The 13753-nt window shown below is 44.4% G+C and overlaps 1 protein-coding gene across 4 annotated transcripts in view; it reads right to left on the reverse strand.

Annotated features, from left to right (window-relative positions):
- Positions 1 to 13753, reverse strand: part of OFD1 (OFD1 centriole and centriolar satellite protein) — a 134884-nt gene that overhangs the window by 107675 nt on the left and 13456 nt on the right. For all 4 annotated transcript variants that reach the window (XM_029604569.1, XM_029604568.1, XM_029604567.1 and 1 more), the window contains exons 6-7: positions 7701 to 7808; positions 2986 to 3122 (exon numbers count right to left, since the gene is read on the reverse strand). In XM_029604569.1, the coding sequence (XP_029460429.1) occupies positions 2986 to 3122; positions 7701 to 7808 (245 nt within the window). The remainder of the gene's footprint in view (positions 1 to 2985; positions 3123 to 7700; positions 7809 to 13753) is intronic.

The following is a 13753-nucleotide window of genomic DNA, read 5'->3' on the forward strand; positions in this document are numbered from 1 at the left end:
AAGTTATCTAGAAAATGTCTCAGCTCGCCAGCTTACTGAGTATTGATCTGAATGTGAATAGAACCAATGTCAGAAAGTATTTCTTCACGGAGAGGGTGGTGGATGCCTGGAATGCCCTTCCGGCGGAAGTGGTGAAGACCAAAACTGTGAAGGATTTCAAAGGGGCATGGGATATACACTGTGGATCCATAAAGTCTAGAGGGCATGAATGAAGAGAAGAGGCATGGGAGTGGCTTGCGGGAATGACGGCTACTACCTGGAGATGAATATCCTTATTCAATAATACGACTCCAATATTGCTCTAAGCTTCAACGGCAAGAGGAAATGTGGAAAAAAGGATTTGCAACCACATAAAAGCAGGGGAGTAGCTTTCTTGTTATGGCAGTTACTACCCCAAACCAAAAATACCTGATACTTCCCTTTTAACGCAAATCCAGCATAACTCTCTGCTTCAATGGCAGGGGAGGAAGTTTGACACTTCACACATATCCAGCATAGCCCTCTGCTTCAATGGCAGGGGAGCAAGTCTGATATTTTACTTTCAATGCAAAGCCAGCATAGCTCTCTGCTTCAACGGCAGGGGAGGAAGCTTGACACTTCACGCATATCCAGCAAAGCCCTCTGCTTCAATGGCAGGGGAGCAAGACTGATACTTCACTTTCAATGCATAGCCAGCATGGCTCTCTGCTTCAACAGCAGGGGGGAATGAAGAAAGGTGGATCTATATTCAGGCAGCAATCAAAAAGGACTGAATTACATAGTCTGAATAAACAGATAAGCATGGGTGTAGCTTGCTTATTGCGGCGGTTACTACCCCTAACTAATTAAGCTAGATCTTTCACTTAGATGCAGTTCCAACACTGCTCTCTACATTAATGGCAGGGGTGGAAGGGAAATAGAATAAAAAAGGTTACTAAGAGCCAAGAGAAACAGATAAGTATGTGAGAGAAAAAAAAAAGTGCGAAAGCTTGCTGGGCAGACTGGATGGGCCGTTTAGTCTTCTTCTGCCATCATTTCTATGTTTTTATGTTTCTAGAAACAGTGACCAATCAGAAAGCAGGTCACACTCCAGGTGCAGCACTTGTGCTTACATCACATTAATCTTTGCTGCACCGTATGCCTGGAATAGATTTTCCCCAAGTCAGTGCGTCAAGCTCTTTCTCTGGCCTTATTCATGTTCAGCCTAAAAACCCACCTTTTTCAGGCTGCTTTTAAATCTTGTTTCCTGGTTGTAACCATTTTGCCCTGTTTGCCTATCTTGAATACACCACCCCTCTATAGAGGAGGGACTGGCTCTTACATGGCCCCTGTACCGTGCAGTGCTGGAGAAATAAGCAGTAGTGCTACACTACGGGGGTCATTTCCAGTTAGATAGTAAATGCACACTTAAGTTACATGGATATTCAAAACGAACTTACACAAGCAAGCTCAGTCTGAAAATTCTCTCGTCAAAACTACCCGCACAGTTACACCTGCCAGTATCTGCGCAGAAAGTATTTTTGAAATTGTATGCCCATCCTTTTGTAAACTCCACCCCCTTCCCAAACTTGACTCCAGGAACATCTCCGCTCAGTCCAGTTAAACTTCCATGCATAAGTGCACCCGCATATCGGACGGGCCATATCTGCAGCTAAAGCACTGTTTTATCCATCGAAATGCTTTTGAAAAATGACCCTTACGTGTGTGTTTCATAGGCTTGTAGCATGGTCATGTTTTTGTTTTTTTATTTTTTTAATAAAACCCAACCATACCTTCAACCTGATTTATATCAGCTTTTTAGTCTGAATTTTGGGATACATCTGGCTTTCAGTTTTCTTTACAAACCTTTTTCAGCAAGCTTTAGTATTGCAAGACTTGTGGTTTGTTTGTTTGTTTTTAAATTTCAGATTGATACTCGAAAAAAATCTGACTCGTTGCAACCATGGTTCAACAACTGATTTGTTTTCTTTTAAATAAAGGGTTTGTCAACTTTTTCTGTCACGCAATTCATGGAATCATTGCTAAACCAAAGAACAGTAGAGTTTCTGGAATCCAATGGATTGTAAAATCTGAAGCAGTGACAGATCTTATGAGAGAAATGGGATCAATTTCATTGACTGGGTGACTAGAGAGCTGGATCAGGGAGAGCGTTAGATGCCGTGCACGTGGATTTCAGTAAGGCCTTTGAAATGGATCTGCATAGGTGACTTATAAATAAATTGTGTACCCTTGGTATGGGTCCTAAAATGACAGACTCTGTAAGAAACTGGTTGAGTAGGAGGCGACACAGGGTAATGAGGAGAGAGATTTACTTTTCAGCATTTTCGTGAGCGACATTGCGGAAGGACTGCCGGTAAAGGTTTGTCTGTTTGCAGCTTTGTGGATTAATGGAGCAGCCTCCCTGTAGAGGGGGTGGAGACTAGGACAGTATCTGAATTCAAAAAAGCATGAGATAAACACATGGGATCTCTGAGGGAGTGGTGTAGATAGGCACCTTAGATAGGCCATTTGGTCTTTTTCTGCTGTTCAGTTTCTATGATTCGATTTACCTATTCTAGAGCTTATGTCAGAGTTCACAGTTTCTGTAGTAGCTACAGAAAAAAATTCAGCTGCAATTAAAACAAAAAGGTCAATATTCTGCCGTGGGAAGTCCGAATAACTTAAAACTGAATATTCAGTGGCAAGGCTGCACCACTGAATATACCCAGACAAATCAAAAGTTATCTGCATAATTTTAGGACTGCTGCACAGCATGTCCAGAGCTAGCAAGATAATGGTGAATATGGGCATCACCCAGTTAAGCCAGCCTGGCCCCGGAACGCTCCCCCTCCAATAATAAAACTTATTCGGCTACTATTTTAACCAGTAACAACTTAGAGAAGTCAGTGGTTCAATGAGGCAAGACATTTCTAAGCCACACTTTCTCTGGCTAAATCCTGAGCTGAGCTGGACAAATCGTCTGAATATGGACCTTGAGGTAGCCGTTTCCCTGACTGCGCTGTGTACCTTGCTAGACATTTCTGCCCCAAGCCGTTCCTCCATTTCTTTTCGATACTCGGTGAGTTTTGCTTCCAAGGACTCCAGCCTTTGATGCTGAGGGTAAATCTCTGCAAACTGCCTGTCAATCTGCTGGAGTTTGTCAACTAGGAAAATAAAAGCAATAAATATGAAGTTCGATATTTAAAAGCCACTTAGATGGATAACTGAAACGTTTTCTGTCTCAATGGCAAAGCCAACATATTTATAGCCCTATCCAGCTAAATTCTAGTTATCTGGTTAGAATTTAGCCAGATATGTCAGGGGCATTCTGGGAGCGGGCAGGAGGCATTTCAGGGAGGGGGCAGAGTTAGCCGTCTAAGCTATCTAACTCCAAATATCGGACTGCACTTTGAATATTGTCTGCAGTTCTGGTTGCCCCATCTCATGAAAGATATAAGAGAACTAGAAAAGGTACAGAGAAGGGCAACAAAAATGATAAAAGGGTATAGAACAGCTCCTCCATGATGAGGGGTTACACAGATTATATAGGTTAAGGCTCTTCACCCTGGAAGCGAGACGGCTGAGAGGAGACATAATAGAAATTTATGAAATCCAGAGTTGGGTGGAACAGGTACGAAAAGGATGGTAATTTACCCTTTCAAATAATACTAAAACAAGGGGACACGCCACAAAACTAACAGCAACATATTTGAAACAAATTGTAGAACATACTGGGGTAGATTTTCAAAGGGGTATGTGATACGCGCATACCCCCTGAAAACCTACCCCAAACCCCCCCCTGCGCGCGCCGAGCCTATTTTGCATAGGCTCGGCGGCGCGCGTAAGTCCCGGGGCTTGCATGGAGGGGCATGTCGGAGGCGTGCAGCGAGTGACGCAGCGTTTCGGGGGCGTGCAGCGAGCAACGCGGCGTTTCGGGGGTGGGCATGGGGGCATGGCGCCGGCCCGGGGGCGTGGTCGAGGCCTCCGGACCAGCAGCCCGCTGGCGCACGCAGATTTACACCTGCTTTCCGCAGGCGTAAATCCGATTTCGGAGCGGCCGCGGAGGGAACAAGCAGCGCGCGCAGGTTGCACAAATGTGCACCCCCTTGCGCGCGCCGACCCCGGATTTTATAAGATACGCGTGGCTACGCGCGTATCTTATAAAATCCAGCGTACGTTTGTTCGCGCCTGGTGCAGGAACAAAAGAACGCCCGTGCGTACATTTATAAAATCTACCCCACTTTTTTTTATTCAGTGTACAATCAAGCTGTGGAATCTGTTACCATAAGGCATAGTCAAGATAACTATATCTTCTGGGAACAGGCATCAGGGTTTAAAAGAGATCTGGAAAGGTTCCTGGAGGAAAAGCCCAAAAAAACATTATTAGCAGGCAGACTAGGGAAAGCCATCACTATCCCTGGGAGTGAGCGCATGAAATAGACCTACTTTCTGGGATTTGCGGGTACTCATCACCCAGACTGGCCCACGGGATGCTGGGCTTGATGGACCTAGGTCTAACCCAGCATGGCATCTCTTATGTTCTTATGCAACACAGATGAGGAAAATTACAAAGCTACTGCAAGGAATCAGCGTCTGCCAAAAGGGAAACACAGAAGGGGAATCGGAAGAAAGGACTCCCCCAGATCCAGATTTTACATTTGTCAAGTTAAAGTTTGGGAAAATGTTCTATATAGTCATGGAGGGCTTGCGGTGCTTCTGGAGACTCAGGACAGGAACTGGAAGCTGTAAGTGTGAAGTAAACACTGATGCATGAACAAAGGTGCTTTTTATTGCAAGTTGCTGGATCTGAGATCTGTAGCGGAGAGGAGTACAAACAGCGCCCTCTCACAATCCTGTTAGCCTCTCTTTCCATTTCTAGCACTGCCCTTGCTTGGCTCACTTCATGCCTACTAGGGGTGCTTAGAATGGTGCTCACAATGCCATCTACCCAGTACCATTGGTGTTCCTCCGGTTGTGTCCTCTTTTCTCCAAATAAGAACATAAGAAATGCCATACTGAGTCAAACCATGCGTCTATCAAGCCCAGCATCCTGTCTCCAACAGTGGCCAATCCAAGGCACAAGTACCTGGCAAGTACCCAAACATTAAATAGATCACAAACTTCTATTCCTTATTAATTAATAGCAGTTTATGGATTTTTTCTCTAGGAACTTATCCAAATCTTATTTAAACCCAGTTACACTAACTGCTGTCACCACATCCTCTGGCAATAAATTCCAGAGCTTAACTATGCGCTGAGTGAAAAAGAATTTTCTTTGATTTATTTTAAATGAGCTACTTGCTAACTTCATGGAGTGCCCCCTGGTCCTTCTGTTATCTGAGAAAGTAAATAACAGATTTACATTAAACTTTCAAGCCCTTTCATGATTTTGTGGACCTCTATCGTATACCCCCTTAGTCGTCTCTTCTCCAAACTGAACAGCCCTAACTTCTTTAGCCTTTCCTCATAGGGGGAGCTGTTCCATCCCCTTTATCATTTTGGTCGCCCTTCTTTGTACCTTCTCCATCACAACTATATATTTTTTGAGATGTGGTGACCAGAATTGTACACAGTATTCAAGGTGGGGTCTCACCATGGAGCGATACAGAGGCATTATGACATTTTCCGTTTTATTCACCATTCCCTTCCTAATTCCTAACATTCTGTTGCTTTTTTGACTCCGCAGCACACTGAGCCGACGATGTCAATGTTATCCACTATGACACCTAGATCTCTTTCCTGGGTGGTAGCTCCTAATATGGAACCTAACATCGTGTAACTACAGCAAGGGTTATTTTTCCCTATATTTATCATCTTGCACTTAACCACATTAAATTTCATCTGCCATTTGGATGCCCAATTTTCCAGCCTCACAAGGTCCTCCTGAAATTTATCACAATCCACTTGAGATTTAACTACTCTGCATAATTTTGTGTCATCTGCAAATTTGGTCACCTCACTTGTTGTATTCCTTTCAAAATCATTTATAAATATATTGAAAAGTACGGGTCCAAGTACAGATCCCTGAGGCACTCCACTGTTTACCCTTTTCCACTGAGAAAATTGACCATTTAATCCTACTCTCTGTTTCCTGTCTTTTAACTAGTTTGTAATCCACAAAGGACATAGCCTTCTATCCATGACTTTTAAGTTTTCGTAGAAGCCTCTCATGAGGGACTTTGTCAAATGCCTTCTGAAAATCCAAATACACTACATCTACCGGTTCACCTTTATCCACATGTTTATTCACCCCCTCAAAAAAAAAAGTAGATTTGTGAGGCAAGACCTCCCTTGGGTAAATCCATGCTGGCTGTGTCCCATTAAACCATGTCTATCTAAATGTTTTGTGATTTTATTATTTTTAACAGTTTCCACGATTTTTCCCTGCACAGAAGTCAAGCTCATCGGTCTATAGTTTCCCGGATCACCCCTGGAGTCCTTTTTAAATATTGGGGTTACATTTGCTATCCTCCATTCTTCATGCACAACAGATGATTTTAATGATAGGTTACAAATTTTTACTAATAGTCTGAAATTTCATTTTTTAGTTCCTTCAGAACCCTGGGGTGTATACCATCCGGTCCAGGTGATTTACTACTCTTCAGTTTGTCAATCTGGTCTACCACATCTTCTAAGTTCACCGTGATTTGGTTCAGTTCATCTGAATCATCACCCTTGAAAATCATCTCCGGAACGGGTACCTCCCCTTCAGTAAACACCGAAGCAAAGAATTAATTTAGTCTTTCGGCGATAGCCTTATCTTCCCTAAGTGCTCCTTTAACCCCTCAATCATCTAACGGTCTAACCCAGTGGTGCCCAACCCTGTCCTGGGGGCCCACCAGCTAGTCGGGTTTTCAGGATATCCACAATGAATATGCATGAGAGAAAATTTGCATGTTATGGAGGCAGTGCATGCACATTTTCTCTCATGCAAATTCATTGTGGATATCCTGAAAATCCGACTGGCTGGTGGGCCCCCAGGACAGGGTTGGGCACCACTGGTCTAACAAACTCTCTCGCAGACTTTCTGCTTCAGATACATTTTTTAAAGTTTTATTATGAGTTTTGCTTCTATGGCCAACTTCTTTTCAAATTCTCTCCTAGTCTGTCTTATCAATGTCTTACATTTAACTTGCCAATACTTATGCTTTATCCTATTTTCTTCTGATGGATCCTTCTTCCAATTTTTGAATGAAGATCTTTTGGCTAAAAAAGCCTCTTTCACCTCACTTTTTAGTCATACCGGCAATCATTTGACCTTCATTCCACCTTTAGTATGTGAAATACATCTGGACTACGCTTCTAAGATGGGGTTTGTTTGTTTTTTAATGTCCATGCCTGTTGCACACTCAACCTTTGTAGCTGTACCTTTCAGGGTTTTTTGGTTTGGTTTTTTTTTTTTTTTTAACTATTTTTCTTATTTTATGGATATCCTGAAAACCCGACTGGCTGGATGTCTCCTAAGAACTATATTTAGAGCCACTGCAAACAACATCCTGAGGCATGCTTTTGCATGACCCTGGAAAGTTACTTTGTCTCCCTGTAGCTTCAGAACCCAATTGAAAGAAAGGCATGTGTTTTAAATCAGATTTTCCCAGGCTATTTTTTTTAATGCAATATTGCATTTCCACCATCAGCATGAATGCTCTCTCTCTGTTTCTAGATCCCTAAAGACCATAACAATGCATAACCTTTTAACACATGGACAAATGCCAGAAAATCTATCCATGAGCAACATTTACCTAGAGATTCCTTGTATGGAGGTATTGAGATGGTCTGAGTGTCTACATCATGACCTTCCTTTCGTATATGATGATCTGTCAGTTCCATTAAAATCTGCATCAGAAAGCCTAAAGAATCCATATGCATATATATCAGAGAAGTTTCCATTTAAATTCAAATCCAAACACTTCACTAGTTTTTGTGCAAGAGGCTATTTAGGTCTGGTAAAAGTTAAGATTATTACAAAAAAACATGATAATAAAACACAGGAAAGGGAGGACAGCACCAAGTGTTGGATTAAATATGGGAACTTGTATGCACATCTACCCAGGACAGGAGAGAACCAGACCGTAAGGCAATAAAAACTGACTTGGGATAAGGAGAGGTATCCTACAAGCAGTCATGCTTCTGCAACTGGGATATATCCTTAGTTGTATGGAATAGAATAACTGGGCAGACTGGAAGGGCCAATTGATCTTTACCCCGTGTTATCTGCTAGCTACATCAAAAAAGGCTTAATTGCAATATCAGTGTAACAATCATTGTCATTGAAAATATGCCTTTCTGCTCTAACTTGTAAACATAACCACCAGTTCTGGAAAAGGATGTGCTGAGCCTGATAACTGGATTAGAAGGTGTCTCAGGAGCAGGCATGTGTGAATAGTCAATTTCTCAACTTGTGAATACGAAATTCAAAATATTTGTTATCTTGCAAAAAAGCTTTCAACGAATACTTCCATACAAAGTCTTTCACATATACAATTGAAATACAGTGAAAGGAGAAATGACTACTTACCTGATAATTTCCTTTCCTCTAGTAAGGGCAGGTCAATTCCAAGGAGTGGGCTATGCACCTTTGCAGCAGATGGAGACAGAGCAAAAGTTGACATCACAGCCATGTAGTCCTGCCCCAAAATCAACCTGCCAGGATTCTCTGGAAAAGCCAAACTGTGGACAAGATTGATTATACTTGCTCATTATTATCAACAGCCAACCATTCGTGTTTCTCAACCAACAGGAACACTGAGCTGAGCCAAAAGAAGGAACATATCTAGCAAACTAAGGGCTGGAGAAGCCACTTACCAGTATTCCACGAAGCGCAGGAATCATACATTGCACAGCTCGCCAGACGAAGGCTAACCACAAATTTAAACAATCGGCAGTCGATGGTGGGACTGGGATTGACCTGCCCTTACTAGAGAATAGGAAATTATCAGGTAAATTGTAATTTCTCCTTCTTTCAGCATTCGGACAGGTCAGTCCAAAGAGCGGGATATACCAAAGCTAATCTGAAAAGGACGGGAGGCTGCCAGCGGTCCAATCAACACCATCCACACAAATGCGGCATCTTCCCTAGCCCTAACATGCAAGTGGTAATGCTTGGAGAAAGTGGGCAAAGACGACCACATGGCTGGTCGGCAAATGTCAGCAGGTGACAACAAACGAAGTTCCACCCACGATACAGCCTGAGTGCACGTGGAGTGCAAACTAATCTGCTTCAGCAAGGCAACCTCAGCAGTCACATAGAAGCCATTACAGCAGCCTTCAACCCAGCGGACTATTGTTGCCTGCATTGCTGGTACTTCCAGCATGGAGGACAAACAGGCAATCAGACTTCTGAACAGCTTTAGTCATCTCCAAGTACCGCAATAAATGATGCTTAACGTCAAAGGAATGCAAAAGGTAGTACTCTGCTTCATCTCTGCCCCTGTCCAAGGCAGGCAGGGAAATGGACTGATTCAAAGGAAACTCCAAAAACCCTTTTGGTAAAAAGAAGGGCACAGTCCGAACTTGAACCACACCCAGAGTCATATAGGGAAAAGACTCATGGCAGGAATGAGCTGCAGGCTCTGAGACCTGACGTGCCAAACAGATTGCTACCAGAAAAATTGTCTTCAAGGTAAGCAGTTGCAAGGAAAGAGTAAGCAGTGGCTGAAAAGTTGGATCTGCCAAGACTCAAGAACCAAGTTAAGGTCCCACAAAGGCACCGGAAGCCACAACAGGGGACAAAGATGCTTAACTCCCAGCAGGAAAAGGGACACGTCTTGATAGGAAGACAAAGGCCATCCATTGCCTCTCCCCAAAAACAAACCAGGGCTACAACCTGAACCTTCAAGGTGTTAAGGGCCAACACTTAAGCACGCCGACCTGTAAAAATTCCAAAATCAAAGGAATATCCACCTTGAGCGGTTGAGTACCTCACTCAGAACACCCCTCCAGACTCTAACATAGAGAAGTAGAACATTTCTGTGCCTGAAGAGCAGAAATTACAGCAGGTGAAAACCCCACTTCAACAGAGCCCTTTCAATGGCCAAACCGTAAGACAGAATCGACCTGGATCCTCGTGCAGAATGGGCCCCTGATGTAAAAGATCCATCCAAGACGGTAGCCTGAGGGGACTGCCCACCAGACGTTTCTGCAGATCGGCCTACCACAGCCTTCGAGCCTAATACAAAGCCACTAAAAGGTCAGCGTTCTTTTGATTTGCAATCTTCTGGACCAGCCTGCCTACCAGAGGCCAAAGCGGAAAGTATACAGAAGGGAGCCGCATGGCCACTCCTGAACAAGAGCATCGATGCCCATCGCTTTTGGGTTTCGCATGCAACTGAAGAAGCGTGGAACTTCTGCGTTGTTGAAGGTCACCAACAGGTCTAGATCTGGTAGGCCCCAGTGGTTCACTAGGAGCTGAAGGGCCTTGTCCACCAGCTCCCATTCTCTTGGGATCTTTGCGTTTACCATTGCTGAGCGGCGAATGGGTATGCAATACCAACACTTTTAAAACTTGGTTTAAAAATATTTTATGATATAAGCCAGCTGTTTTGACCTCTTCTGACTCTTCTACGCAATGTTCTAAGCCAATTGAAGTGGCTTCAAAGCCCCTGAGGCAGCTCTTTGAGCAAAACTCGGCCAGAGTCTGGCAAGCTTCAATAAAATCCTGTTTACAATCGATCCATCTACTTGTGTTTGTTGCTGACATCCACCTTGGATCGATTACCGGTTTGCTTTCTTGGTCCACCATCTCCCTTACAAAGCTAGCAAAGGAGAGGTCTTCCAGAAGGGAGCAGCGTCTCTCCTCCGGGAGAGAAGGCTCTGAAAAAAGTTTGTCGGAAGCCTCAAAGGAATGGTCAGAGGATACGTCCTCCCAAGGGTCATAGCGGGGGCCTCTTCCTCACCAGGGGGGTGCCTGGGTTGAGGAGAGAGTGCCAACCCTAGCGTTTGGGGCACAGGCACTGATGGATGGTGGGGCAGGACTGACGTCGGGGCACCGAAAGACCCAATGGACTGGGTATGGGATCTGGCATCGGTGGCCCCACCCCATCTTCCTCCTCCGAGTAGCCCGGTATCGGGATGGAGATCGGAGGAGGAATCATTGGTTGGCTGGGCATTAGAAGCCCTGCTGGTATGGGCTACGTTGGCAGAGCACAGAGCAAGACTTTCAATCTTTCCAGTAGGGGTGCCAACATGGATGGCGTCGGTTCCGATGCCGGTATGGGGGCCGGCGTCGGTGGCAATCGAAAGCCCCGAAGGGCGTTGAGCACTGCCTGTTGGACCATGGTGTCCAATTCCTCTCTGAATGAGGGTGCGGAGAGAAGCAACCCTGGAGGAGGAGACAGGCTAGGCGTCACCAGAGCATCCACGGAGAATAGAATGCATGCAGTATTTAATTATCAATATCAAGTCTGTACTATAGGCTGAGTAGGTGGGATCACTGCTTTAAGTTCATTCTTGTTTATTTCCCTTCTGAATCTGGGAACCCTCTAGGTTTTTTCAAGTGGATTTGATGTTAGATTGTAGTCTTCCTGTATTGTATATATCTGTTACTTATAGAAACATAGAAACATAGAAATGACGGCAGAAGAAGACCGAATGGCCCATCCAGTCTGCCCAGCAAGCCTCACACATTTTTTCTCTCATTCTTATCTGTTACTCTTAGCTCCTTGTTCTATTCCCCTTCCACCCCCACCATTAATGTAGAGAGCAGTGATGGAGCTGCATGCAAGTGAAATATCTAGCTTGATTAGTTAGGGGTAGTAGGGGCAGTAACCGCCGCGATAAGCAAGCTACACCCATGCTTATTTGTTTTACCTAGACTATGTTGTACAGCTCTTGTTGGTTTTTTTTTTCTTCTCCCCTGCTGTAGAAGCAGAGAGCCATGCTGGATATGCATTGAAAGTGAAGTATCAGGCACATTTGGTTGGGGTAGTAACCGCCGTAACAAGCCAGCTACTCCTCGCTTTGTGATTGCGAATCCTTTATTTCTTCACCCCTGTCGTTGAAGCTATGCAGGATATGCGTGAGGCATCAGTTTTTTGTTTTTGGTTTTGGTTTTTTTTTTCCCCCTGCCGTTGAAGCAGAGAGCTATGCTGGAAATGCGTGATGTATCAGTCTTTCTCCCATGCCGATGCAGCAGAGAGCCATGCTGGATATGCATGGAAAGTGAAGTATCAGGCACATTTGGTTTGGGGTAGTAACTGCCGTAACAAGCCAGCTACTCCCCATAACAAGCCAGCTACTCCCACAGACATTTCACGCCCTGTTATTCAAAGGGTTTCTTCCAAGCTGAGTCCCTGGGAGAGGTTATTATAAAGATTAGAAAATTAGAAATCCATGCTAAATATTTTATATCTCAATAATAAAAACTCATTTTGGGAAGCCTGCAATTGAAGAGTGTCTTAAAAGGGAAAACAAAATTATTCTTTACCTGCTAATTTTTGTTCCTGTAGTACCATGGGTCAGTAGTACCATGGATCAGGTGCAGCAGGCTGGCTCTCCACATGTGGATACAAAATGGCAATCGAGGCATCGGGAGGGAGGGGGGTGAGGAGTTGCCGCAGGAACGGCAAAGTCCTTCTGTGCCCGGCTGCTGCGAGCAGGAGAAAGAGAACTGCTCTCCGCTCCTTCCGCCATAAGCTGCTGGTCCTTGTACAGGGTACTGATTAATAAAAAGTAAAAACCTTTCCTCTTTTTCCTTTTTCTTTTCCCCTCCGGACAGCCTAAAGTGACAGAGGGATTTTACGTTCCTGATGAGACCCCTGAGGTATGAGACTTCTCAGGGATGTTAAAGTGACAGAGGGATTTTACGTTCCTGATGAGACCCCTGAGGTATGAGACTTCTCAGGGATGTTAAAGTGACAGAGGGATTTTACGTTCCTGATGAGACCCCTGAGGTATGAGACTTCTCAGGGATGTTAAAGTGACGGAGGGATTTTACGTTCCTGATGAGACCCCTGAGGTATGAGACTTCTCAGGGATGTTAAAGTGACAGAGGGATTTTACTTCTCTGATGAGACCCCTGAGGTATGAGACTTCTCAGGGATGTTAAAGTGACGGAGGGATTTTACGTTCCTGATGAGACCCCTGAGGTATGAGACTTCTCAGGGATGTTAAAGTGACGGAGGGATTTTACGTTTCTGATGAGACCCCTGAGGTATGAGACTTCTCAGGGATGTTAAAGTGACGGAGGGATTTTACGTTTCTGATGAGACCCCTGAGGTATGAGACTTCTCAGGGATGTTAAAGTGACGGAGGGATTTTACGTTTCTGATGAGACCCCTGAGGTATGAGACTTCTCAGGGATGTTAAAGTGACGGAGGGATTTTACGTTTCTGATGAGACCCCTGAGGTATGAGACTTCTCAGGGATGTTAAAGTGACAGAGGGATTTTACGTTCCTGATGAGACCCCTGAGGTATGAGACTTCTCAGGGATGTTAAAGTGACAGAGGGATTTTACGTTTCTAATGAGACCCCTGAGGTATGAGACTTCTCAGGGATGTTAAAGTGACAGAGGGATTTTACGTTTCTGATGAGACCCCTGAGGTATGAGACTTCTCAGGGATGTTAAAGTGACAGAGGGATTTTACGTTCCTGATGAGACCCCTGAGGTATGAGACTTCTCAGGGATGTTAAAGTGACAGAGGGATTTTACGTTTCTGATGAGACCCCTGAGGTATGAGACTTCTCAGGGATGTTAAAGTGACAGAGGGATTTTACTTCTCTGATGAGACCCCTGAGGTATGAGACTTCTCAGGGATGTTAAAGTGAGAGGGATTTTACGTTTCTGATGAGACCCCT

This window comes from Rhinatrema bivittatum, chromosome 5, assembly GCF_901001135.1.
Source record: "Rhinatrema bivittatum chromosome 5, aRhiBiv1.1, whole genome shotgun sequence".
Classification (NCBI taxonomy): Eukaryota; Metazoa; Chordata; class Amphibia; order Gymnophiona; family Rhinatrematidae; genus Rhinatrema; species Rhinatrema bivittatum.